The sequence below is a fragment of the Talpa occidentalis genome, unplaced genomic scaffold (assembly GCF_014898055.3).
Source record: "Talpa occidentalis isolate TD23 unplaced genomic scaffold, MPIMG_talOcc4v2.1 talOcc4.9, whole genome shotgun sequence".
Taxonomy (NCBI): domain Eukaryota; kingdom Metazoa; phylum Chordata; class Mammalia; order Eulipotyphla; family Talpidae; genus Talpa; species Talpa occidentalis.
In genome coordinates, this window is record NW_023605305.1 from 32,096,088 (window position 1) to 32,122,126 (window position 26,039).

General features: G+C 35.6%; 1 protein-coding gene across 4 annotated transcripts in view; it reads right to left on the reverse strand.

Annotated features, from left to right (window-relative positions):
• The window catches only part of EPS15 (epidermal growth factor receptor pathway substrate 15), a 123,498-nt gene that overhangs the window by 26,515 nt on the left and 70,944 nt on the right, over positions 1-26,039 (reverse strand). For all 4 annotated transcript variants that reach the window (XM_037500322.2, XM_054691504.1, XM_037500320.2 and 1 more), the window contains exons 14-21: positions 15,752-15,913; positions 15,173-15,370; positions 12,114-12,317; positions 9,611-9,724; positions 9,317-9,407; positions 7,425-7,460; positions 6,297-6,433; positions 1,337-1,406 (exon numbers count right to left, since the gene is read on the reverse strand). In XM_037500322.2, the coding sequence (XP_037356219.1) occupies positions 1,337-1,406; positions 6,297-6,433; positions 7,425-7,460; positions 9,317-9,407; positions 9,611-9,724; positions 12,114-12,317; positions 15,173-15,370; positions 15,752-15,913 (1,012 nt within the window). The remainder of the gene's footprint in view (positions 1-1,336; positions 1,407-6,296; positions 6,434-7,424; positions 7,461-9,316; positions 9,408-9,610; positions 9,725-12,113; positions 12,318-15,172; positions 15,371-15,751; positions 15,914-26,039) is intronic.

The window sequence follows — 26,039 nt, forward strand, 5'->3', positions numbered from 1 at the left end:
CCTTTTAGAAACTGCAATTGCTGTTATTCTTAGTTTTGGTTTAAATCAATACCCAGTACTACGTGAAATCTTGTTTTCTACACATCTGTTTCTTACATTCCCCCTTCTTGCAGTTCATGCTCAAAGTAAATTTTCAATATGAAAACAATGCACACTACTAAATCTCATCTTGTTTCAAACTGTGCAGTACATGAAATCCAAATTGTGAAGGTTATTTCTACTGATCTGTCTCTATGCTCATAATTCTCAATTTACCATAAACAAGGTATCCTAATTTCAGAATGATATTGAAATATTTACAGTTGAGTCCATTCCCTCTAATTCCCTGCTCTCCTACACAATAGCCGGTCAGTTTGTTCTATTTTTTTTTAAAGATTTATTTATTTATTTATTTATTTATTTATTTATTTATTTATTTATTTATACAAGCACTAGGTACAGTCAGAAGTGCGGGAGGGTGAGAGAATTCACCAGAGCCAGAGCAGGGAACAGAACAGGCAGACCAATGAAACACACTGCTGAGGGGAGCAGCGGGCACGGCAGGAGAGGTCTGTCGTGCCATGTGGGACCCTCACCGGTGGCGGGGGATCGAACCCGCGCTGTAGAGGCTGAGGGCAGCTTCGCAGCCCAGCGCTCAACCGCTGCGCCACCAGGGAAGGCTATGTTCTATTTTTAAATAAATAGTGAGAAGGAGGCAGAGTTACTTATTTGAAAAGTTTTTAGACTTCAAACGTGGGTAAGATTCTTGGCTCTCCTAATTCAAATGTAGTAGAGTCTTGATCAAGTTACTTAGTATTTTGATACTCTATTTCCTGACTTTTAAAATGAGAATATAGAACTAAGAGGTCTATAAAAGAAAAATAAAAAAATGTGATATCATAAATATAGCATGAAGACTGAATCCTAGAATAAAATTTAGCTTCTTTCTGTGTTGTTAATAATACCTATCCACTATTTGTAAAGTTATTATCACTGCCAACTGGAAGCCACTTATCTTTTAATTTAGGCCAGGATTCCTAAAACTCAAAGTGCACATTGAAGTTGTCAAGCCATACTGCCTTTTACAAAACAAAATAATTTTTTTTTTACTTTATTGATAATGGCTAGAAAATATAATCCAATCAGATATTAGCATGAACAATAAATAATGAATTGGCAAGAAAAGTAGAAAGTCATACAAATTTGTCATGATTATTATTCTTGGTAGATTGTAATTGGATATAATTACGTAGTAACTTTAAAGTCATAAATAGGACAAATACAGAGACAAAAAAAAAAAAAGCCTAAAGAAAAGGCAATGTTCATAGTTCAAAGAAATTGGTAATTAGTTTCTTACCTGAGTCACTTGCTGCAACAACAACTGTTCCACCAGGAGCAAAGGGATCATTGTGCTTCATTGTTTCTACCTAAACAAATTATACAGAATCAAGACTCAGAGAGGCAGCATTTCATAGCTGAAATCTCACAGCCATGTCAAAGAAAATATTCTTTACAAACTCTAAATTAAATAGTAACAATTAAATAGTAACATGATATTAGGAACAAATGCTTCTCCCTACTGATTTGTAATCTTATTCAATTAAATACATATTTTCTAATCTTTTATTGTGAACTACACATCTATTTAGAAAAATGTATGAAATATTATGTATGGTTTAACAGATTAGTAGCAAATGAATACTATGTAATCACCCACCAGGAAAATGCCAACAACTCGGAAGTCTTCCTCCCCAGTAACAAGCCATGCCTCCTCTGGAGAGGTAACTATTATCCTCTTGTGGTATTAATTCTTTTCTTCATCATTTTGTTACTATAGATGCACACTATTTTAACTTTAGATTTTGAAATAATTTTAGACTGACAGAACAGAATACAGTTTCCATATACCCTTCACCAAGCTTCCTCTAATATCAGCTCATACAGTCACGGTATTATCTTTTAAAGCCAAGGAATTAACCTTGTACAGAACTATAAATTACAGACTTTACTAGGATTTCACCAGTTTTTCCATTAGCATCCTTTTTCCATTCTAGGATGTCATGTTGCATTTAAGATGCACAATATTTAAACTCTTAGATATCCTAGTATTTAAGATCAGAAAATGCTAGATGATCTCTACTTTCTTTCTATGTAGAAAAAAAGAGTAGATGATCTCTACTATACTTTCTATCTAAAATAATTCTAGCATTCTGCTCTTCAGAGGAAATAACCTATGTACACAAGTGTGAAAAAAGACTTCTGGGCCTTCCTGGTGGTACAAAGGGTTAGGATGCAGCCTATGAAGCTATCAGCAGCCACTGCAGCATGAGTTCGATTCTCGGCCAGGGAGCAACCTACATGGCGCAGCAGACCTCTCCTGAGTCACCCGCTGCTCCCCTCCGCAGTGTATTTCACTCAATCTGCCTGTTCTGCTCCCCACTCTGTCTGGTGAATCCTTTCACTCCCCCACACCTCTGGCCTGTACCCCAGTTCTTGTATGAATAAATTAAAAAAAAAAGAAAAAGGAAAAGGAAAAGACTTCTGATACCCATTTCTTGGGTACCAAGAATGAGGACTTGACCTGAAGCCAGACACTGCTGCTAGTTACTGTCTTCCTACAGTGACTTTTTCCACTGACTTCCTAGTTTTTGTTTTTATTCATCAAATTTAAATTTAAGATAAACTAAACTTTCTCTTTCTGGCACCAAGTTCTTTTTTAAAGGTCAACCTAGAGTTTTGGCAGGTAGACAGGTAAAACAAGTATGAAGAGAGTTTCAAACACTTATCTCCCATTCTGACTCATGGGTCTACTTACAATCTTGAAGAAGTTGGATAATACAATTGAGTATTGACAAATATTTCATAGCTCAATTTACAAACTCTTCAAATTTGAAAAGAGAAAAGTAATGCTAACTGGGACTTAGAATATATTCTCTCTGCATAAAAAAGAACCTAATTACAACAACTGGCAGAAGTAATTAACAGTAATGAAGTGTTTAAACTGAAAATGATGTTACTTATTTTAACTGATGCCAATGATATTATAAACTAGCACACTAGATTATACCAATTACATATGCTAAATGAATAAACAGCAAAGAAAAAAATTAAATTGGTCTGTTTAGCAAGTTAACTTTCCATGGTTCCTAATAGTATAACTAACAATGTGAGAGATAGTTACTGACAAACTTTTTATTATTTTTTTATTTTCTTACATCACTGTTCATTTTTGTACAATATTTGACTTCTCCCCTCGGGTATAATCCCCATAAATCTCCTATCACCACATCACTCATGAACCATGACCACAGTCCCTATGCTCTTCCAACCCGGGTTTTGACCCCCTTGTTTTCCCTCCCTTGCTGTATGTTTCAGACCTATAATTTGTGTGATAGTTTTGTCTTTTTTTTTCCTCTGACCTTTTGCTCGGTTTCAGTATAGCCCTCCTACAAGTGAAACCATCTGATATTTTTCTTTTTCCTTCCAACTTATTACACTGAGCATGATCCCTTCCAGCTCCATCCATGTTGCTGCAAATGGCATGATTTTATATTTTTTGATTGCTGAGTAGTATTCCATTGTGTATATATACCACATCTTGATGCAGTCATCTGTTTTTGGTCATTTAGGTTGTTTCAATATTTGTTATTGTAAATAGTGCTGCAATAAACATAGGAATGCAGGTTTCCTTTAAAATAAATGTTTTAGTGTCCTTTGGGTAGATTTCTAGGAATGGAATTGCGGGGTCACATAGTAGCTCCATTTTTAGTAATCTGAGGGTCCTCCATATAGCTTTCCAAAGTGATTGGACCAGTGTGCATTCCCACCAGCGGTGTAAGAGGACTCCTCTTTTGCCACATCCTTGCCAGCATTTGTGGCCAGTTTTTTTATAGCACGGGCCATTCTCACCTAAGTGAAGTGGTATCTCATTGTAGTTTTGATTTGCATTTCCCTGACTATAAGTGATGTTGTACATTTTTTCATATACCTGTTGGCCATCTGCATTTCCTGTTTGGAGAAGTGTCTTTTTAGATCTTCTGCCCCTTTTTGACTGGATTGTTTGCTTTGTTTTTGTTGAGCTGTGTGAGTTCTTTGTAGATCTTTGAAATCAGTCCTTTATCAGTTGCATGGAGTGCAAATATTTCCTCCCAATTAGTAAGGTGTCTTTTCGTTTTGGTTGTTTTTGCTATACAGAAGCTTTTTTGTTTGATGTAGTTTATCTTTTATCTTTTTATACTAATTATCTTTTCCTTCATTTTCTTTGCTTTTGGAGATGATTCCTCAAAGATATTTCTGAGGTGTAGGTCATGAAGTGTTTTGCCAATGTGTTTTTCCATATATTTGTGGTTTCTCACTGATATAACTTATGTCATCAACTACTACTGCTGCTGCTGCTGCTGCTGTTTCTATTGACTTGAAGGGAAACAGAAAACTTATAGGACAGGTTTTTAACAAAAGCTGCCAGATTTTATTTGCCACCATAGACAGAAATGCAAGAAATATCCCTACACATGTGTCACGTTTAATTTCTATTCTTTCATCACAATCTATGCAACCTTATCTTAAAGGGTCACAAAACTTTTACATTCACTTTCATAATTAGCAATTTAGTACATAAAATTTTCACAACTAAAATTAGATGTTACGATTTTTTTAAATTAATGTTCCAAAACTCTTCTCTAAGGTCACCTAATTTATCACTGGAAATCCCTCTTTGACAGTGAGCACCAACGCAATGCTATCATATGGTAGCTAGGACAGTAAAAAATGGTTTTTTGTTTGTTTTTTTAATTTATGTCCTTCTGAGAGCAGAAACTAGCATTGAAGGAAAAGAAAGATTTTGGGGAAGAGATTCATGTTTTGGAGGCATAATCAGAGGCTGTTAGAAAGAAGGAAGATCATAAAAAAAACAACAACAATGGGGGTTTTGTAGGTGGGAAGTTTAAATCTTATAATGGAAAAGACCTTAATTTTGGTCAAGAAGACCAAGGTTTGAATTCAGTTCTATCATTTAATAACTTACTACCACTTAAGCTCTCTAAGCCTCATTACCTTAACTTTAAAATGATGGCAATAAAATGAAAATTAAATAAGATAACATGAAAAGAGCTTAGCATTATGTCTACCATCAAGAAGAAATTAGATAAACATAACTACTATTACATTGCCACTTTGAGATTTTTAGGGAGAAATTAAGGGCTGTTAACAAAGTCAATATTGATTTCAAAAAGGGGAAAGAAAAGATAAAAAGTAAGTAGCCAACTGTATAAGAATCTGGCAAATATGTCCACATTACAAACCATTATAGGAAAACCGAGTACACAGTAGCCTGTGGAAATGACAAATATTTAGTTACAGAGGTTTTTGCTCAGTTCACCAGTTGTTGGCCAAGAAGTTCTTTACCAAATACAATAAGGAATCAATTCAAGAATACCAAACTCTATTATTTTTAAAAGGAATCCAAATTGGGAAAGAAACAGTACAATTATCCCAGAAACTAGGATCATATGTGGTTATTTTGTTTTGTTCATAGTATATTGTTATTAAACACTAATTGTTGTGGTGTACATGTTCTTAAGAGACTCTTAAGTGGAATTTAGTGAGAATCTGTACTTCTTTTTTTTTTTTTTAAGATTTATTTATTTGCATAAAAGTACTAGGGTATAGGCCAGATGTGCAGGAGGGTAAGAGGATTCACCAGACAGAGTGGGGAACAGAACAGGCAGACTGACTGAAATACACTGCTGAGGGGAGCAGCGGGTGAGTCAGGAGAGGTCTGCCACGCCATGTGGGATTCTCGCTGGCCGGCTGGGATAGAACCCGCGCTGCAGAGGCTGCGGACAGCTTCACAGGGCTTCGCTCAACCGCCTGCACCACCAGGGGAAGCCCGAATCTGTACTTCTTTACAAGATTAATACCCCAAAATATATAAATGATTTTATTTTTCTAAAATACTGATGTTCCCTTAAACATGATTTTTATTATTTCAATAGTATATAGCACACCACACATTTCTAAAAAGCTTTATGGATTTCCAGTCATCTATTTTTTATAACCCCAGTGGGATAATATTTGGTTCTTTGAAGGATTAACTTGATATTTGGATGACAAAAGTTATTCTAAGTCAATTCCAATGGGTGATCAAGCTGTAAAATACAGTCTGTTTGAACTAAAATGTAGGTAGGTTAGAGAAGACTGAAATTTTTATACAGCCCATCAGAAGTAATCTAAAGGAGACTTTTTCAACACTGTATGTTTCAAGAAACATACTTAGGACACCTGTTATCCACTCAACAGGGTTAAGCCCTTCCACTTACCGATGTATTACTGCTACTGCTGGCTGCACTGAAAGGATCAGTACTTGAAGAGGCAAAAGGATCAGAAGACGATTGCTTGAAGAAACAGTCAGCTGCAAATGGATCTGAACCTTTGAAAGGATCACCTCCAAATGGATCTAAGAAAATACAGCACAAATATGAAAAACCATTAAAATTTGTCACCTGAAGGCATAATTGCTTTGATTAAAAGACATTTTGAAATTTTGCAAAACCTAAATGCTCTGTAGTATGATATTGATCATTTTTTAAAAGTATAGACAGTTGTGCCTAGTTAAATAGCGCTATTTAACATTATTTCCTACTTTTCATCATTCACCCAAAGCAGGTCAATAATTCCAACACTTAATACACAAATGTTATCTGTATGCTAGATTTAAATAACTCCTCTAAGGTGGGATTCTAATTTGGAGGAAGATTATAAATTCCTTGGTGGTTTTGGAAAAAGATACAATGTATGTTATCTAATAAACTTACTTTTTTACATTAGCCTATAATTTCAAGGAACTACATTTTAAGACCCTTAGTCTGTCCTATCATAATTAAAGAAATAACCAAAACTTTTAAATGTATTTTTCTCTTTGAGCTTAAAGCCAACAGTTTGGAACAGGTCTAGGAAGCAAAACTAAATGACACAAAGATTTGCTTCCTTTAATGTACAAATTCCAGGAAAAGACTATCTTCAAAAGCCTGACATAGTAATTCTTTGAGATGTTTGTTTCCTCATTCATATGACTATGCTGTTCTCTTAGGAAATTGTAAGTTCTAAATTCTGTAGATTGTAGATTATTATACTCATTTAATCATCGGCTAATAAGGAGAAGGCAGTATAAATATTATTAAAAGCAACAAAATATAAACTTATGTCCATTTTTAGAAAGCAAAGCTAATAGTTTATTAAGCAAATCACAAGAATCTGCCACTTTCTCTCTGAAAATAACCAGGAAATGCAAAATGTTTGTGGGACCTTACATTAATTTCAAACTAATAAAATGGAAAAATCCATTTTAATAATTACTCAATTGTGACCTCCCATTCCTAAATATATCATAAGTTCACAATTAAGCAGAATACAATTACAGCAAAAGTGATTGTCAACAATATACTGACCAACTTTCCCAAAAGGATCATCTTTGAAAGGATCACCTGTGATAAAATAAATAAGCAGAAATCAAAATAACAATATTTACTGCTGTTACCATTACTTAAAAGGGTAACTTTAATACAAAGTAGTTTTCATTAACCCTAGCTCAAAGTAGGTGAAATAATGAATACAATGCATCTTTAGGAAACATTTAAAATAATAGAGTAAAAGAAGAACACAAACACACCTTGTAAAGAGACAAATCTGAATTAGAGTCAACTATACTTACCCCTTTGTCATAAACTGAGATTCTAAATGGAGGGGAAAAGACAGGCAAAACTTTAACTAATAAAATCTCTACTTTTCACAAAAGTACTGGATGGGTATTAACATTACCACTGTATAAACAAAGACACTGAACTTCAATGAAATGAAAAAAATCTTAAGGAATAGATGTGTCCCTTACTATTTTATTTCTAACAAGAGTGTCAAGACAATTCACTGGGGAAAGAATAGTCTTTTCAGTAAGTGGTGCTAGCAGAACTAGATATCTGCTCCATATGCCAAAATTAACTCAAGATGGATCAAACATACAAAGGTAACTACAAAACTCTGAAGAAGAAAACATAAGAGTAAATTTTCATGACATCAGATCTTAGATATGACATCAAAAGCAGTAACAAAAGAAAAAAAACAGATAAATTTGATTTCATCAATACTGAGGCAACAGAATATAAGAAAATATTTTCAAATCACATATTTGATAAGGGACTTGTAGTCAAAACATGCAAATACAAGGCAACAATACAAGAAGCTGGAGAACAGGGGAGGTTGGGAAGTGATCTCTACTGGGTATAGAGTGATAAAGGTATTCCGAAGGACTTTAGTGATGATTATACAACTCTGAATATTCTAAAGTCATTTGTGTATGTGTACAATAAATATATATTGATAAACCTTTATGTATCTCAACAGTTATTTTTTAAAGAGAACTATGATGTAGGCTCATTTCTGCTATAATTCTAAGTAAGTTTTTATTTATGTGCTTTAGTGTTCCAACTTTAAAAATGATATAAACTGACCCGTCAGTTTCATAAGATATAAGTAAAATGCAAAAAAGTAGTGTTTACTTGTATACAAGTGGTATTTTAAAAAGTATTTACATTTGCACAAGCAGTATTTAACATAATGTACACTGACACCAGATATTTTAACTTATTATATTTCTTCACCAAGACTGTAGGTACCATAAGGGCAGGGATCAGACTTATAATTACTATAGCTTCCATTTTTATTTATTTTTTTTAAAGAATTATTTATTTATACAAGAATTGGGGTACAGGTCAGAGGCGCTGGAGGGTGAGAGGATTCACCAGAGAGAGTGGGGAGCAGAACAGGCTGACGGACCAAAGACACTGCTGTGGAGAGCAGCGGGCGCAACAGGAGAGGTCTGCCACGCCATGTGGGTTTCTCCCTGGCCAGCTGGGAATGGACCCCACACTGCAGTGGCTGTGGACAGCTTCACAGCGCAGCACTCTACCTGCTGTGCCACTGGGGAGGCCCTATAGCTTCCATTTTTAAAGGCATGGTATTGGCACTTTCAGTAACAATTGCTAGTTGCCTAACAATATTCAGTCTCTTCTCTTTGTCTATAATAACACTTTCATTTGATCTTGATTCTGAAGAAGAAACAAACTCTTAATCAGGTGCTCCTAAACATAATCAAAGGCTCAGCTCCAGAATTTAGCTGTCGGAAGAGGATAAATTCTAGAAAATCTGAGTATATTAAAACTCTACTCCCCTTTCTTTAGTTATAACAAGAAGGCTCTCAAAACTAAATTCCTAATTCTTATATAGATTATATATAATAAAAGCCCTTTTTTGGTAAATATATAATACAAAAATAAAAAGTACTTACTGCCAACAAAAGGATCAGATTGGAAAAAATCCAAGTTTGAATCTGCAACTGGATCTGTCAGGGAACTTGATTCTACATTAAATGGATCTTCCTAAAAATAATTTTTAATTAAAAATATTTTGTGAATCAAAATTTTAAAAGATAACATTTAAAAATTAAATAATATGCTTTGAAAAATCAACTGACGGTAATATAACAAATATTTCTGTGGTCATAAAGTCCACTTAAATAATGTATACCCCCCATCTAGAAAAAAACAGTGAGAAGATCATTTACATATAAAATTATTTTTACCTCTTTTGAATCTCTGTCACTGTTAAATTCAGGACAAACTCTGTCATCAGCAGGAGCAGACACTTCACTTTCATCAGTCACACCAGAAGGCAGTATTTCAGGACTACTTCTTGCCTACAAAATAATGCTACATGGACTAACAATGTATTTTATACTTGGCAGAGAAACTGACAAGGGATAGCCAAAAACTACTTTTTTTTTTTTTTTAAACAAGCAGATTCTCCTAAAATCTTTCTTGGGAAAATGTTATCACCAAGCATCAAAATCACTCAGATCAGAAAACTGCAGGTCACCCTTAACCACATCCCTTGGTCATTCCCCTTGCTAAATTCCCAGTCTTGGTAAGTCTACCTTCTAACTCCCTTCCTCTCTATTTTCACCATCATCATTTACAATTCTCTGTCACTATGACCCATTTGTAGTATTAAAATAATTTTTGGTATAGATTATTGTAGTAACCCACCAATTACCTTCTTACTTCTAATCTATCCTTTTTCAGATCTGTAAAGTAATAGATGCAACTCTATTATGACCCTTCTGGTTAAAAGTTCTTCAAGTGGCTTCTCATCACTGATTTAGACCAGTATGTGATAAGGCTTAAGAAATGACAGGGACAATCTCTATTTCATACCACCATATATCTTTTAAGGATAACCTACTAATTTGCTTTTTGTGCTTAAAAGAATATTGTATAAAGGGGGCCTCGCCGGTGGCGCAGCGGTTGAGCGCTGAGTTGCGAAGCTGCCCGCAGCCTCTGCAGCGCCGGTTCGATCCCTGGCTGCTCCCCGGCCACTGGAGGAGGGTCCTGCATGGTGCACAGACCTCTCCTGCCACCCGCTGCTCCCCTCAGCAGTGTACTTCGGTCCTTCTGCCTGCTCTGCTCCCCACTCTGGCTCTGGTGAATTCTCTCACCCTCCCGTGCTTCTGACTGCACCCAGTGCTTGTATAAATAAATAAATAAATAAATAAATCTTTAAAAAAAAAAACAACATTGTATAATGTATCTAAGATTACAATGCCTAAATAAAATCAGTATTGCTAATTTTACATCTTTAATAGCTATCAAACTTGATTTTTTCTCATTATCCCCCATGTAATGCTTAAGTTTAGGCTGAACAATTCTCACACTGACCATTCCACTAGTCTCCTAAGATATTTTTAAGTGCCCAATCACACTGTCCATAGCTATTTTCCATATTTTTTACTTATTTATTTTTTTAAAGATAATTTTAAAAAAACATTTATTTATTTATGCATAAAACTGGGATGTAGGCCAGAGCATAGCGGGTAGGGTGAGAGGATCCACCAGAGACAGAATGGGAGCAGAACAGGTGGATCTACCAAAATACACTGCTAAGGGGAGCAGCGGGTGAGGCAGGAGAGGTCTCCTGCGCCATATGTGGGTTAGCTCCCTGACCAGGGATCAAACTCAGGCCACAGCCAGTGGTGCTAGGATGATAGCACTGAAACTTAACCATTATGCCACAAAGGGAGGCCCCTTCCATATTTTTTAAAAGGTAAATGTAATCGTGTCACTTATTGTTTTAAATTCTTCAACAGCTACTCACGGCAAGACGGCAAGAAAAGATAACTGAAGTAAGCTTCAAGATAAATTCGGATTTTTCACTTTGTGGCTTTTCTAACCTAAAAGTGTCTACTTTTATGTAGGTACACATTACAATCACCTAATTTGTTTTAAAAATATACCCACCCCAGAAACTCTAGGTCAGCAAATTCAGAGTGGGGCAAAGACATCTATGTTTTAATAAAGTACCAGAGGAAATGCAGGCACCCACTAGGAGAGTCTCATCTCCTACCAGTACTCTCCCATTATCATAAAATACCTTTCAAAACTTCTCATGACCCTGATCAGTTTGTTTTCTCCTATCTCATAACTATGCTAATCCTGTTTTCTCTGCCAGGCATGTAGTAGCGTCCTTTTCTTTGCTTAATGGTTCCTACTTCAAAGCTCACTTGCAATGCTTTTCCTACAAAATCTTCTCTGCACCCTCTCCAACTATTTAACCTGAATATCTTATACTTTCTTTACCACAGTCCTTGAACATAGTCTACCAAACTATAAGCTATGAAGGGTGGGTTAAAGGTTCTTTTTCCCTGTAGCTCTCACACATAATACAGGAGTACTCTTGAACACAGTTGGTGCTCTCTAAATAACTGGTAAATATCTTCAACACTATGAAATAATTACTTTCAGTTTTGGGGCTGAGTACTTTAAAATGTTTTTAAAAATTACTACCTATAAAACTATTTTTTTAAAAAATGCTCTATAACAAATAGATGAGCTAACATATTTTTTCACTATTAAAAAATGTTAGAATTGTGGGATCAGTAACACCTCTCTTAAAAAAAAAAAAACTTAACTGTCCTCAGATGAGGTGGTGCCATATATCTATATACATTAGGTATTACGTCAACAAAAGTTTGAGTTGATTCAATTTTTTTCTACCATTAATTGTAAAGGTTATGGAACCATTAGACTTACTGGTGACTCCTGGTGTATGGGCTCAGACTCCAGGTTGCTCTGACCTTCAGCAGGCTCATTAAGGTTGGTTGTTTCACTGCTGCTGGTGCTTAGGCTGCAATAATCTGTAGCACCATTTACAAGATTGCTGTGTGGGTTATTGCACCAATTTAATTGATTATTATGGTTTTCTAGCTCTTTCATTTCCATCAGTTTCATTTGCATCTGTCAACACAAAGTAAAAATACAAAACAGAATTTATTACCACAAAGACATGCAACATAAAAATGGTCATACTCCTAGACTTGGTTAAGAATAAATTTGCTTCCATTAAGGAGAATCCTCTGGTATAGTAGCATGACTTAGAGAAAAGATTTTAGTAATCCATTCCAGTACACACCCCTTGTGAAATTCCAACACATATGGGTTTGCTTTTCTGCATCTTATGAAAGTTCTAAGAACCTGTATGTTAGAGTGGGAGACAAATGTAAATCTAGTCTGTCACCTTTTAGTTAGATGACCTTAGTCAAAGCCCCCTCTCTAAGTCTCCATTTCTGAGTCATAAAGGGAGTAAGAACTATCTCCATGAATGATTGCTTTTTTTTTTCACAGATGACTGTTAGGTAAAGCAAAATATAAATGATGGACAATGTGTATAAAAATGCCTAGCATACTTCATTTCCCACAATTATAGCAATGAATTTGCTACTAATTCACCCCATTTTTAAAAAGTTATAAAGTCTCTGAGAGACTACAACTTTTGTTTACTTTGTATCTCCCACATCTAGTAGAATGATGCATACTGTAAATGCTTAATACATGTTTACTGAACAACACAAGCATTGGGGTTTTAAATTTAAAAAGCGGGTATCAGCAAGCATATGTTATCTACCAAACTGTCTTGTATTTAGAATTTAAACTATTAATCCAAAATACTACACTTTCAAAACATATAACAGATATGTTTATAAGTTTATTATGCATAAGTTTATAAGTTTATTAATAAGCATAAGTTTATTATGCTTATATGTTTTTTCCTTTAATTTTTAGAAATATATTTTATATCTTAACCCAGTGAATATATATGTACATATATATGGATATGCCCCTTTGTATATATGTATGTGTATATATAAACTTAAACATTTACATACACAAATGCATGCAATGCATATATACGTACACACACATATACATGCACATACAATGGTGAAACAAGTTTCACAAAGCAATACTTAGCCTTACTATATGTAATGCACTGTTTTCTATTTTGTTTTATTTCATTAAAAAATTTAAGCAATTTCAATATCTACCTTGCAGTCTAAAATTTAAAACCTTAACACTAAAGTAATACCCATCAAATTGAAGCAAAAAGTGGAAACCCTTGCCAATCAAACAGTCCTATTTAGAAGAGTTTGTTCCTTAAAGGTGTTTCGGAGATAGCTGACAGAATGTTGGACAAAAGTAGGCTTTCCTATGTCTGGTTCTCTCATGCACCTGTCACTAAGTCTGCGTTCTTCCTTAGTCTCTACATAAACTTAGAGGACACAGGAAAAAAAAAACACACACAACCAACACAAACTTTTTGCAACTAGTGCAAGGGAAGTGCAATAAACTATGAGAACACCAGAAATAATTAGATAAAATAGTACGTATTATATAAGTAAGACAGAGTTAAGGACAGGTTGTTTGCTTTTTTCTTGCTCCAAATATTATATAAGAAGATGAAAATTCAGAAAGTCAGAAAAATTTTCCTTAGTTACTCCTTTTTTCTAGGAAAGTTATAGGTTAGCAGAAAAGTTCTAGCAAGGAATGAAGTCTCAGGCTGATTTGCAACCAGATTTTCCCGTTTTTTTAGACCCATGGGAATAGAATACCTGCTGTGGGAAAGATATGTAAGTCACTGAGTAAAACATAAAAACTGGTATGCTTATTCTTAAGGTTTGGAGATCAGACATAAGGATATAATTCTTCCCAAAGATATCAAATATATTCTGGCACACTTGCTAGTGTAGTTTGCTAAGGCTATTTTCCTTGCTAACAAACATTGTTTTATTTACTCTGTAATAATAAATAACACCCAGAGTCTTCTCTAGTCTTCTCATTTATGAGCATTCCTTTGGAGGAACTCCCCTTTCAAAAAAGTCAGGACAAGAAAGTGAAAAGACAAGTCAAAGATTAGACAAAATTATTTGCAAACAAATAACCAATAACAGACTTATATCCAGAATAAATACATATTTTAACTCTTTACATTTATAAGACAAATAATCTAATTTTTTAATGGACAAAAGTCTTTTAAAAGTCTTTAAGAAGATCTGAACTCTAGACTTTGGGTGGTTATTTTAAAGGCCATGTAACCATAGGCAACTCACCTAACCTCCTTTGGTTTCAATTTGTTGAAATTCAGAATGAAAGCAATGGATTACATGATCTGTCTGCACCTATCTAACTGACTTACTATCTCTCTGCAAAGTACTGTTTTCCATTTAGGGAAGCCTAGAAATTAAAAAAAAAAAAAAAAGACCTATACTCTAGAGTCATCACAATACTATACCTTTATCTCTATAAAGAGCAATTTCCTAATTAAAAAAAAATATAGGTTTTCAGATGAGCAAAACTAATTTTTAAGATTAGAGTCACAAATGGGAAGACACTAGATTATTTTTTATAGAAATCAGTAACACTTATTACGCACACCAAACACTATGCTAAAAAGTCTCAGGATTTTGCCTCATGTAATCCTTACAGCAGCTCTAGGAAGTAGGTTATTGTTAATTCTCTAAATTGAAAGATGAGGAATCTGATACTAAAGTGACTCAGATTGTAAGTGGAAGATCCAACTTTAAAACCTAAACTATCCAACTACATAGCCCATACTCTTCACCACTACTCCAATGACAGACATCATATGCACAGGAAGCATGATAGTTTTAACCTGACAGATGTCAAGAAATGTATTTGTATAAAATGTATGAAAAATGAATAATGAACTGGGAAGAGAGATGGAACAAAAAAGTGTTACTAACGGATGTGTGAGGGCCCATTTGAGCCCATTTCTTGCTGCCGCAAAGACTTACTGAGTTGATTTCCTGCTGCGAATCTTGCAGGTGCTGCTGAAGAGGTCCCAGCTGAGCCTTCCCTGACTCCACGCTCTCCTCCAGTTCTGCTGTTTCTTGCTGTAGGCGACTCAGCTCTTCCCTAGCTTTGGCCAGTTCTTCTTCATAAGTGGAAATTTGCGATTCTTGATTTGTTAATTCAGCTTTCAGGGATGAAATCTGTAAAATGGAAGTGAGAGGAAAGAGAGATTGAAAAAAGAGATGTCATTAAAATGTGTCATAATGCAATACATTTATTTGTTTGGCTTACTATTTGGGAGTTTTTTTGATGTATGTTTTTGGTAGAAAAGGGTAATTCTGTGAGGAAGAAAGGAGAATCAAAGGGATAGGTACCACAATGCCAAACTAAAATTTGGAAAAACAACACATTAAGTGTCCCATTTCCTCTAGAAACTGGAACCTTGTTCCAGTTCTTTCATGTGACCAACTGCTAATTAGATTGCCATTTAACAAGAAGCAGCAGCAAAGAAATGTTTTCATCTTAAACCAGCAAAAATAACTAAGGTATAGATCAGGCTGAAGCCAACAACCAGACTTTACCAGTTGGGCCTCCTCAGCACATTTCTTTCTGACTTCCTTGAGCTGCTCCTCCAGCTGGGCTTTCTGCTCATCCAATCCATCAAGGAGCTCCTGTACTTGCTGTTTCTGGGCCTGTAGTTTTTGCAGATTAGTATTCTCCCTTTGAACTTCATCTTGAAGATCCTGAAACACAAGAAAATTACTATACTTCCTCTCTTTGAATGCAGGGGAAAGTTAACAATTTTAAAGTCAATCTTAAGGGAAAATAAAGTCCCATCTTATTAAGTCTATTGTATTTGCTGATTGGAGGACTTATAGCTTTATTTTTTCTTCTTTTTTTATTATTTATATTTTATTTTTATATTCCCCTTATAATTACAATCCCCTTATTTTGACCCCAAGGCCCTTCTTTCCCTGCCCCCTACCCCCCATAGAGTGTCTCTGGTTCATAGTTGTTTGCTGATTTTGATACTTTCTTTCTTATAGTTATTCTTTTTCCTGGTCCCTTATTTAAGTTTTCTTGATTCCTGCTATGAGTGAGACCATCCGGTATTTTTCTTTTTCTTTCTGGCTTATTTCGCTGAGCATGATCCCTTCCAGCTCCATCCATGTTGCTGCAAATTGCATGTGTTTATCTTTTTTGAATGCTGAGTAATATTCCATGGTGTATATGTACCACATCTTCTTGATCCAGTCATCTATTTTTGGGCATTTGGGTTGTTTCCATAGCTTAGTTATTGTAAATAGTGCTACTATAAACATAGGGGGGCAGGTACTCTTTGGAGTTGATGTTTCTGTGTCCTTTGGGTAAATACCTAGGAGTGGAATTGCTGGATCATATGGAAGCTCTATGTTTAGTAGGTCCAGAAATCTCCACACAGCTTTCCATAGTGGTTGGACCCGTTTGCATTCCCACCAGCAGTGCAGGAGAGTTCCTTTTTCTCCACAACCTCGCCAACACTTGTTGCTAGTTTTTTTAATATGTGCCATTCTCACTAGTGTAAGATGGTTTCCCATTGTAGTTTTGATTTGCATTTCCCTGATTACAAGTGATGTTGAACATTTTTTCATATGTCTGTTGGCCATTTGCATTTCCTCTTCAGAGAAGTTTCTTTTTAGCTCTTCTGCCCATTTTTCAACTGCATTATTTTCTTTGTTTTAGTTGAGTCTCATCAGCTCTTTGTAAATTTTTGTGATCAGTCCTTTATCATTAGTGTTGTGTACAAAAATGTTCCTCCAGTCGGTGGGGTTTCTCTTTGTTTTTGTTATTGTCTCTTTTGCTGTGCAGAAGCTCTTTAATTTGATGTAGGACTTACAGCTTTAACCACAATCTTTACTCGAGGACTTTTTCCCTAGACTCCATATTTACATAACCAAGTTTGCTTACTCAAATCTGTCCTTGGATATCTGACATGCTTCTCTAACAGGTCAAAAAAAAAAAAGAACTGGCATTTCCCCCTCCAAATCTGCTTGATCTGTGATCTTTCCCCTCAGTTTTACTGACCCAAAAGTAGAGCATCTTCTTTGACGCTTCTCTTTTCCTCACATCTCATCTCTAATCTGTCAGCAAATCTTGTTGCCTCTGCCTTCAAAACACATTAAAAAACTGATCACTTTTTTCCTTCAACATGGCCTAAGTCACTTTTATCTCTCTCCTAGATTGCTGACTTTTAACTGGTTTCCCTGTTTTCAGTCAAGCTATCTTTCAGTTTATTTTTAGCACAGCAGTCATGGTTATAAGCCAGTGTCAACTTATGTCACTCTTCCACTTAAATCGCTGCTTTGATGCCCCATCTCCCTCACCGTAAAAACTGAAGTCCTAACAATGACCCTACATGATTCCATCTTTCAACTTCATTTCCTACCTCTCCTCTTACTTGCTCTATTTCAGCCACACTGGCCTTACTGCTGCTCCTAAAACATGCCAGCTATGCTCCCTTCTCAGATCTGATTATCCTCACTTTCTAGGAAATTCTTCTGCCAAGTATCCACATAGCTTAATTCCTGACTTCATAAGTCTTCACTCAACTGTTACCTTCTCAATGAAACCTTCCAAAACATCATCTTCCTCCCTAACTCCCCTTAATATAGAGCATATAATTTTATGAACTTTCTGTAACAGCTTTACTGAGATAATTCATATACCATACATTTCACTCATTTAAAGCATATAGTTCAATGGTGTTTAGTACATTTACAGATTTGTGCAACTATCACAACAATTTTAAGACATTTTCATCACCCCCACCAAAAAAGAAACCCCATACCCATTAATTAGTCATCCCCCAGTTCCCTCCTAATCAACCCAGCCCTAGGAAACCACCAATCCATTTTTTATCTCTATAGCTTTGTCTATCCTGGATATTTTATATAAATGAAATCATGAAACATATGATTTTTTTTGGTGACTGGCTTCTTTGTGACTTAATATGCTTTCAAGTTTCACTTGTGTTGGCCTAAAATAATTATTTTAAACAACTTTACAGAGGAATAACTTACATACATAAAATTTGCCCACTCTAAGTATACAACTCAATATATTTTAGTAAATCTACACAGTTTTGCAACTATGACCACAATCCAGATTTAGAACACTTCCACTCCTAAAAATTCCTTCATATACTTTTGCAGTCAACCCTCATTCCCATTTCAAGTCCCAGGGAAACAATGACCTGCTTTCTATCATCATAATTTGCCTTTTGTAGAAATTTGATACAAATGGAATTGTATAATTTGTAGTCTATTACAACTGGCTACTTGTTATATTTGTGAGATTCATCTGTATTGTTGGCACATGTAAGTAGGTTGTCTTTACCTACTTCTGAGTAATATTCCACTGTATGGACATACAGTTGATAGACACTTTTTGGCTATAATGAATACTACAGCATATAATTTATCTTAGAATGTAAGTTCCATAAGTCAGGGAATATTTATGAATTTTTTCACTCCTATCTTCCCAGCTCACACTATATAAGTGGTATTCCATAAGTACTTAGTGAATGATGAATGACATCATAAAGATGTCTATTCTTTCCTAATTAATGTATAATTCCAATGAAAATGTGAACAATGTTTTCCAAAGAGCTTGACAAACTGATTCTAAAATATATTTACAAGAACAGTGAGAGGGAAAAATGCATTATAAAATGTAAAAAAGCATTGTAAAATAGAAAAGGACTTCATAAGGTGAATTATTGGAACACTAAAACAACTGAGATAGTTTGGTGTTGAAGGAAGATAGACAAATACAATACATCAAAGAAATAGAAGAGAAAATTTAGATACAAATCTAGGCGTATGTAGAAAATCTGGTGCAAAGACATGAATGACATTAAAATTTACTGGAAGAAAATAACCATTCACTAAATGATGCTGGGCATACCTATACGGAAATCTGTAAAGGACACCATAAGAAAAATTAAATTAAAAAAACCTGTAAAATATATAGATGAAAATATACTGTAGAAGTTTCCTAAAACAAAAAAAAAAAATGGTAACTATCTTGAAAATGCTTTATTTATCTATGAGCCAAACTTTAATGATAAAGGCTATTGAGATTTAAAAAACACAATGAAAAATGTCTGTACCCTCTGCTTAACTTTGCTGTGCCTAAAGCCACTCTAAAAACTAAAGTTTATTTTTAAAAGTGTAAGGGAGACCTTGGGAGATAAAGGAAAGAAGTCATGGCCATCATAATGACCAGCATGAAACAGCATCAAAATGGCTTGATTTACATATTCTCTGACAGTTGGAGTTCTTCAAATGAACCATAGAAAATCACTGGAGTGTTTATTTTCCCAGTTCTAAGAAGGGTGGTACATTACAGGATGAACAGGAGAGAGATTAATTCACTATTTTTAAAGGATTCCATAGAGAAGCAGGACTTAATTCTCTCTAGGAACTGCAGGTAAGAAAGGAGGGATTGATAACCCAAAGGCATGTGTTGGCAGGAAGTAGGCAGAGAGCTCAAAGAGGGTGAAGGAAGACTGTGAAAACAAATTTTTAAAAACAATATCTTTTAATAACATACTCTTCAAAGATCCCAATAATCTTTTACCAGAATCAGAATCTAAAGAGGAAATACTTAGAAGGTCTCTGAAATATTGCATAATTTATCCAAGATAGCATCATCATCATCATCACAGCAAACATTTCCAATATCACTAACACTGTGCTCAGTATAATTTTTTTTTTTTTAAGATTTATTTATTTATACAAGAACCAGGGTACAGGCCAGACGTGTGGGAGGGTGAGAGGATTCACCAGAGACAGAGCAGGGAGCAGAACAGGCAGAATGACTGAAATACACTGCTGAGGGGAGCTGCGGGTGAAACAGGAGAGGTCTGCTGCGCCATATGGGACTCTCACCGGCCGGCCGGGATTGAACCTGCACTGCAGAGGCTGCGGACAGCTTCACAGCGCGGCGCTTAACCACCTGCGCCACCAGGGAGGCCCTGTGCTCAGAACTATTACAGGCTCTTTACATACACTAACTCACCTATAATCACATGATCTATATGGCAGGTACTATTATTTTTAATATTTTATTTAATTTTTTTAAGATTTATTTATTTATACAAGCACTGGGTACAGTCAGAAGCGCGGGAGGGTGAGAGAATTCACCAGAGCCAGAGCGGGGAGCAGAACAAGACAGACGGATGAAATACACTGCTAAGCGGAGCAGTGGGCAGCAGGAGAGGTCTGCGTGCCATGTGGGACCCTCGCTGGTGGCCAGCGATTGAACTGGCACTGCAGAGGCTGCAGGCAGCTTCGCAGCCCAGCGCTCAACTGCTGCGCCACCAGGGGAGGCCCAATTTTTAATATTTTAGAAATGAGAAAACTGAGCCAAAGATTGGCAAGTAATTTGTTCAAAGTTAAAGTTAGATAGCAAATGATTCAAACGAGGTCCTGAATCCCGTCTTAAACTCTTAACCACTATGCTATACACTGTCTGCAGACTAAATGTCTCACATATCTGTTATAGTGTTTTTCAAATATATGTAGTTGCTTCTGTGATGAACAAAACATTAAACGACTACTTTGGTAATTGTTTTTTATCCTATATTTTCTCAACTAACTGGTTAATCTAAAAGTGCAGTCACTATCATACCATGGTTTTTTTTTTTAATTGCTTTAAAAGAATCAACATGCCTAAATTTTGATCTTGCTTACACATTAATTGATCCTCACTCAAAATGGAGATACAGTTTTAGATATCCACCTGGCATTGGCTTTCAATAAATATATGTAGCCCTTACTGTCCCTCCCATGATTCCTAATTGTTTTTTTCTGCCTTTAATTCTTTCTATTCCAAGTGTCCAACTTTCTTTTAAAAATAATTCATTGCAAATGAAATTTCTTTCATCACTCTGCTACTTCAAATATATCTGTAGGCTAAGAGCTTCCCTTACCTGTGCTCTTATAGCACTATGTACCCAACCTATATTATTACACTTAAAATTAGTATTACAGTATACTATTTATTATAGTACATTATGTATTATTGTAAATACAAACTGCTGACAGACAGAACCAATGCCCCATCTTTCTCTGTGGTTCCACAACCTAGTGTAATGCCTACCACATTCCAGATGATTAATTAAGCAAAAATTTGTATCTACCATAACAAGTCTAGTATCCGGGAGAAACTAGCAGGAAATGTGCCTGAGGTTGGACAGAAAGGACTTTATGCTCTTTTAACTTACTGTAAAATGCTTCCCTCTATATTTAAGCTATAACTAAAGAGAAATACTAGCCTCAAATTAACCTATGGTAAGTACTTCCCTTAAATTAAAATAATATATAACATTCCACATGACACGCAGACCTCTCCTCCTGCCTGCTGCTCCCTGCAGCAGTGTACCTCGTCAATCTGCCTGCTCTGCTCTCCCCTCTGGCTCTGGTGAATTCTCTCACTCTCCCGTGCTTTTGACTGTACCCAGTGCTTGTATAAATAAATTTTTTTTTTTTTTTTTTTTTTTTTTTACTACTTCTTTTTTTTTTTTTTTTTTTTTTTTATAGAGGCATGCTTTATTTATTTGTTTTGCTGGTTTGTTTGTTTGTTTTGTTTATACATGCACTGGGTACAGTCAGAAGCGCGGGAGGGTGAGAGAATTCACCAGAGCCAGAGCGGGGAGCAGAGCAGGCAGAAGGACCGAAGTACACTGCTGAGGGGAGCAGCGGGCGGCAGGAGAGGTCTGCACGCCATGTGGGACCCTCCTCTGGTGGCCGGGGAGCAGCCGAGGATCGAACCGGCGCCGCAGAGGCCGCGGGCAGCTTCGCAACCCAGCGCTCAACCGCTGCGCCACCGGGGAGGCCCTAAATAAATCTTTTTTAAAAAATGGTTTAAAATTTAGTTATGAAATACTTTAGGGCAGTCAGCAGGCCATTCAGGGAGACACTTTTCTTCCAAGAACCATGACCCATTTGTCTTTAACCTCAAAGAGAAGGCCCCAGCACTGGTAAATACTTTTGTAACTTTCCTTGAAGCCTCATTTGGACATAGTTGGCCACATTTTGGCACTATGCCAAGGTTGAACTGGTTCATCCCTCCTTGGCTGAAATCCCTATTGCTATTCAGAATTTGAAGGAAAAAAAGTCAATAGTGCTCAAATTAGTAGCTAAAAATTTTCAGTTAAGGAAGTTCTCCTAACTGGTTTGGTGGTCATGAAAATGTGGATATGGTTTTATGTGGGTGAGAACACAGCAACCATAACATCATTGCCTATATTGTTTGAAGACCAATTTTTACCATCTGCTATATTTATTATTTATTATTATTTCAATAATAATTATTTCAATTATTTATTTATTTTTTTAAAGATTTGTTTTATTTATTTATTTATTTGTTTGTTTGTTTATTTATTTATTCATACAAGCACTGGGTACAGTCAGAAGCGCGGGAGGGTGAGAGAATTCACCAGAGACAGAGCGGGGAGCAGAGCAGGCAGAAGGACCGAAGCACACTGCTGAGGGGAGCAGCGGGCGGCAGGAGAGGTCTGCGCGCCATGTGGGACCCTCCTCCGGTGGCCGGGGAGCAGCCGGGGATTGAACCGGTGCTGCAGAGGCCGCGGGCAGCTTCGCGACCCAGAGCTCAACCGCTGCGCCACAGGGGAGGCCCTCAATTATTATTTAAATGTTTTTGGATCACATATGATCAGATGGGTATTTGAATAAAATGAAACATGTCAAAAATATCTTAAAAGAATGTCACCCTCAGATCTAAATTATTAGTTTAGGCATATAAAATCATTGTAAATACTTCATTCTGCTCATTATATCATTACACAGTTTTTAATATAACACTGTACTGGCCCAAAAAGCATTTTTAAAGAAATCTGGAAAAATAGTTTTTCTCCTTCCCTTTAATTAGAAATGTCTGGGGTGGGAATAGGAAAAATATCTGTTGCCTATCTCCAGTCTCACATATTCTATTCTGACTTCCTACCCACTCTCAAACCCTAAGGAAATATTTTGGACGTAACATCTCTAATATCTAATTTTTATAATTAGGTGTAATTTTGACACCTCTATTTTTAATGTAAATCTAATTAAGAAAGATAAAATTTATCCTAAAAGGGCCACATAATAAAAGAAAATGTCTAGGACATAATACTAATTTTAATACAGAGTCATTCACTGTAACATCACAAATAAACACATAGCCATTTTTATGTATGTTCATAGACAATACACCAAAATGTTAACAAATGCTCTTTCTAGAATGTGAAATTATTGTTTTTTACTTTACTTCTTGTACTTCTCTGTATTTTACAAGATTATCATGAACTCATATTATTACCTTTATAATCATAAATGTGAAATCTGCAGTTTTCTAAGTGCCACATAGCTCTCCAACACCCCCACACTCCACCCTTGACCACAGAGTGGCAGTTTGTCCTCACAGTGTTTTCTACTAAACTAGGATAGTATTTTCCTTAACTTTAAGGTAACTCTTAGGAAAAATCCTTTCCTGAGTCAGTGCGCATCAGCGTTATTATATGCTATCCTATCCAGTGAGTGACGGGAGATATTTGCAGACGCCCTCCTAGTTCTACTCTATTTTCCAAGATCCTGTTCTATTTGCCTACCTGTGCCATCAATAGCAAAAGAAAGGAGGGTAGCAGCAATCACAGAATGGCAAGGATGAAATGAACTAGACTACTCTAATGTAGTGCCAAGTTTCGTTTTAGAAAAATACCAAAGCTAGGCGTATTCATGTTTCTTATTCAGGAATGAAAGGATACCAAGCTGAGATCTTGGCTTTATTTAAAAAAAATTTTTTTCAAGGAAATGACCTGCTTTCTAGATATCACATAAGTTATTAAAAATAACAAACATATCCCATCCCTCCTTACCCCATGAAATGCTATGAGAGTAGTAGAAAATTTTTTTAAATATACAAAAACTCTTAGCTATATAAAAGAATAATTCATTTTCATCAACCTAAGTCAGTTGTACAACTAAAGAAGTAACTTAAGTATTAAGTCTATGGAATATAAGATTTAATGAATATGTCTGCATGTTTCATACAAAAGAGTAAATAACGAAAAAGGAAACTAATTTATTAATTAAATACTTACATAAAAAAGAAACCCAGGCATATATACACGCATACACACACATTAGTATACCCTTATCTGAAGAATTATTAAAGAAAACAAAAGGAATTTAAGGTATTTTGGCAATCTTACAGAAAATGTTAATTATTTAATTGATTTAAAAAAAACCTCTATAGACGAATTCATTATCGTTGACCTAATCCTCAATGGAATTTACAGGACTATTCTTAATATTAAAAAAAGTATTACCTGTAGAGCAAGATGCTTAAGTCAAAGAACAGAAAGGGTGTCTATTAAACTAGGGTGGGTGTTAGAAAACCTCACTAACAGCTGCCTTTATTTCCCAATCATTAGCTTCCCAGCATGTTCTAAGGGAATTATCGCTAGGAAAAGAATGTTGAGCTCATGTATCTAATTTTATTTCCACTTAAAATAAGTCATCCCTCCTCATGTAAAAAAAATTAAATGAATTAAAATGGGAAAAAAACCTTGGACAATTACTATGAATTACCAAACCTTTACTGACGAAATTTAAATTGTTGGGAGCCTTTTTTACACGAGGGTAATACAAGCATTATGTCAAAGTCTGGCCCATCATACCACCTACTGTGCTTCTAATCCTTTCTGCCTATAGATTCTACATGTGTCTTTTCCTATTTCTAACTTCATATACAAAACAAGGTTTATTCCTCTGTTTGTCAATCACTTCCTTAAATTTACTTCTATGTAATATTACCAAATATAGTGAAAGATAAGATCCCAAGGTACAATTTCTAAGTTTAAGGAGCTCAAATTCAGGCTACAAAGTATTTGGGATCTATATACATACATAACCAAACTGGTACAGTCACATGCTGGACAGGCCATGTAAGTGGTCACACACTGCTGTAGGAGTTCCAACACAGGAAAAATTGATGTCAACTAAAAAGACAGTAAGTTCTAGAGAAGTGGAGGAATTTGATTCAGACTTTAAGACCCAGGTAGAGTTCACAAAAGCAGAGAGATAGCAAATAGCTTAGATTACAACAAAAACAAAAGCTGTAAGGATGGAAATAAGACAGAGAATGTGTATGGTACACAGTCACAGGTAATTTAAAACACAAAGTAGTACAAAAGAAGGGACAGTATTTTATCTCTTTTTCTATCTTCAAGATACCCATAAGGTATGACATCTCCCCATCAATAACTTGCAGTGAGCAGCAGTAAAGATTCTCACATCTGAGAATCAAAATACTAAAATTGGTTTAGGAAAAAAGGCAAGAAGAGGATGGGGTAGGTACTTATGAACTAACTAAAATTCTAGATATTAAATGATAAAGATTGGCAATTATTAAGAAAGAAAACACTGACAGAAATAGGAAAGTTCAAAACTGACGTCAATATTTTTTAACAAGATGAGACTCATTTTAGATATACTGACTTTGAAATGATAAACACCAAAATGCCTACCTAGAAATGTGGGACTGCAATCAGAAGAGCTGAGGGTTTGATTAATATTTGGGAATCATCGGCATATGGATGACAGGGAGTATGGAAAAGGAAGGAAAAGAGGAGAGAGGAAGAAGAGCATGTGTCAGTCAATGCTGGAAAAAGACAACAGAAGCAAAGGGTCAGAGAGAAAGGAGAATATCTAGGAGCGTAAGTGTAAGAGAGCGGTAACCAATGCAGAAAGGATCAAAGGATTGACTAGAAGATTATTACTAGTCCGAGAAGAAAAATTAAGGCATAGTGGTATTGGTAAAAAG